Source organism: Populus alba, chromosome 6 (genome assembly GCF_005239225.2).
Source record: "Populus alba chromosome 6, ASM523922v2, whole genome shotgun sequence".
Taxonomy (NCBI): domain Eukaryota; kingdom Viridiplantae; phylum Streptophyta; class Magnoliopsida; order Malpighiales; family Salicaceae; genus Populus; species Populus alba.
Genome location: NC_133289.1, coordinates 968817 through 971038, shown reverse-complemented (window position 1 = coordinate 971038; position 2222 = coordinate 968817). Strand labels below are relative to the sequence as shown.

At 39.1% G+C, this 2222-nt stretch overlaps 1 protein-coding gene across 1 annotated transcript; it reads right to left on the bottom strand.

The window, feature by feature from the left end:
- LOC140955741 (uncharacterized) lies at positions 1-1860 on the bottom strand. Its single transcript, XM_073410224.1, has one exon. The coding sequence runs from the start codon at positions 1858-1860 to the stop codon at positions 1-3; it is 1860 nt and encodes a 619-aa protein (XP_073266325.1).
- Positions 1861-2222: the final 362 nt, after the last annotated feature.

Here is a 2222-nt window from a genome sequence, read left to right as displayed (position 1 = left end):
TTAGTTATAGATACACTGCCCATGGAGACCAAGATGAGCCATAAGAATGGCCACCAAAGTGAGTAGCTCTCCTCCTCCTTTAAGTGCTCGAGCATGCTCTTTCCATTTACATTGACTCGCAACATAAGTTAGCATCTCTACCAACACTTCACTTATCAATTCCCATTTCTCATCAACTGACCAACCCTCCTTTTCCTTCTGCAACTCCAATAATTTGCTGAGCTCCTCAGCATCATACCGCACGCGAAAGGATTGATTGTACAATGGTTCACCCAACGCTTTAGGTAGCATCAACGGCAAGTCCTTCCATAGATACATCATGTAACGAGATAAAGATCTGCTGATGTTACGATGAATTGAATCCGAAGAATCCTGTTCGAAACAATTATTAACAGCAATGTGCCATATTAGCAAGCTACTATGAAAGTTTCTTTGTAGCACATACAGTTGCAATGTTTTATCGCATCTCTTACTTCTGAGTGCATGCTCACCTCTCTCTTCCAGTATGTCATTTTTATCACCTGGGAAATTGCATCTTGAACGCATATCTAAGAGACGTTTAAAGATCAATTCCTTTAAATCATCAACAACAACCTCCCAGTTCTGAATGTTACCAGTGCTAAAGAGTTTTGGGATGCGTTTGCTTGATGTCTTTGGATAATCTGTTAGCCTATTTTGGGCCATAGATGCTTTCCACCTTTCGTTATTGCTAAAAAACGATAGCAACCGTGAAGAACAAATACCTCGATAAAAGGAAACCGCCGGTGGCTCCCTTTGCTTGCTAAGCCAAAGCATAGCCCAATCAGAGAAAAACATCAAAATGGCCGAGTAAATCTCTAGAACAACAGCTCCAAACAGCAATAAGTATGATATAATAATATCAATTTTGGAATAGGTATGGGACTTTCTGGTCATTGATGAGAATGCTATTAATGCAGAAACAGGGGACAGAAAGTTGATGAAGCGGAGAATGATGCGTGGTCTCCAACAAACTGTTGTCATCACCTTGGTGAAAAGTAAATCAAACATGAACCCCACCTCAACTTCTATCAATTTGAATGCCTCAACGGCATTCTTTCTCTTCAACATATGATAGCTGATCGTATGAGTACGAAATGTAACAAGGTAATCCGCAAATACTAACTTCAAAGTTCGGAACAGCAAGTGAGCTTCATGGAGATATTTGGCCTCAGGTACTATGCTATTAAAGCCCAAAGTGTCATCAATCCTCCTTGATATATATTCTGTGCTCATGCCATGGAAGTTTTCGTCTTGAAATGACCTTTCTATTTGCCCTTGTAGAGCCACTCTTTCTTTGTTTACAGAGTCCCTAAACTGGTCGGAGCTTGCTAAACAGAGGACCAAAACCCTCTCTCCATATTTGATAACTCCAGAAACAAAGATGGGAATGACAACATATATGAGCGGATCCTTGCTCCACCATGACCTAAACGATGCATAAAGGGCCACCGCAAGTTGGGTTAATAGTTGTAGCAAGTGCCTTGACCACATTTCGTTGTCCTCTACTGAATAGGAAGTTATAGTGTCAGGACCACCAAGGTGTACAAGGAGCATCGGTGCCCAAAATGCCGGGATGAATGTTGCATTTGAAGTTGTACCTTTGGATTCTGAACCCCCCTGGCTACGAGCAAGAATACCCAATGTAACTGTTGCCAACCAATCTGCTGACAAATATGCTAGCCAAACAAACATCCCGAACCAGATTCCGGCTGTATACTTTCGTCGATGACCAGTGACAATGAGGAAAATTTGCAGCGAGAGACTTAGCAAAATCATTGCGCGAAGCTCCCATTCGTTCCACAATTCGATAACATATTCATAAGAATTATACCAATTCATCTTTGCTTTCCTTCAATACAAGCCAGATATGAACTTTAGTTAAAGAGACATTAATTGATTGAACAGAATACTAGACACGTGGTAATCACATAATGCAAGAACAGTATACCGAATTATGCATTTATAGCATCTTTCTTAGCAATTCACATGAATCACATTGAATAATGTAATACCAAGTAAACAATAAACAAATGAAAGCAATTATAAAGCATTAAAGAAAAGATCATATATTAAGAGAGAAGTATTGAATTGACTTAGAATTCATATATATAATCGAAATCAAGCTTTAAAATATTTAATACATAAAATCAAAGTTGAATAAGATCTCAACAATTGTTTTATAAGCTCGGAGATGTTTACGA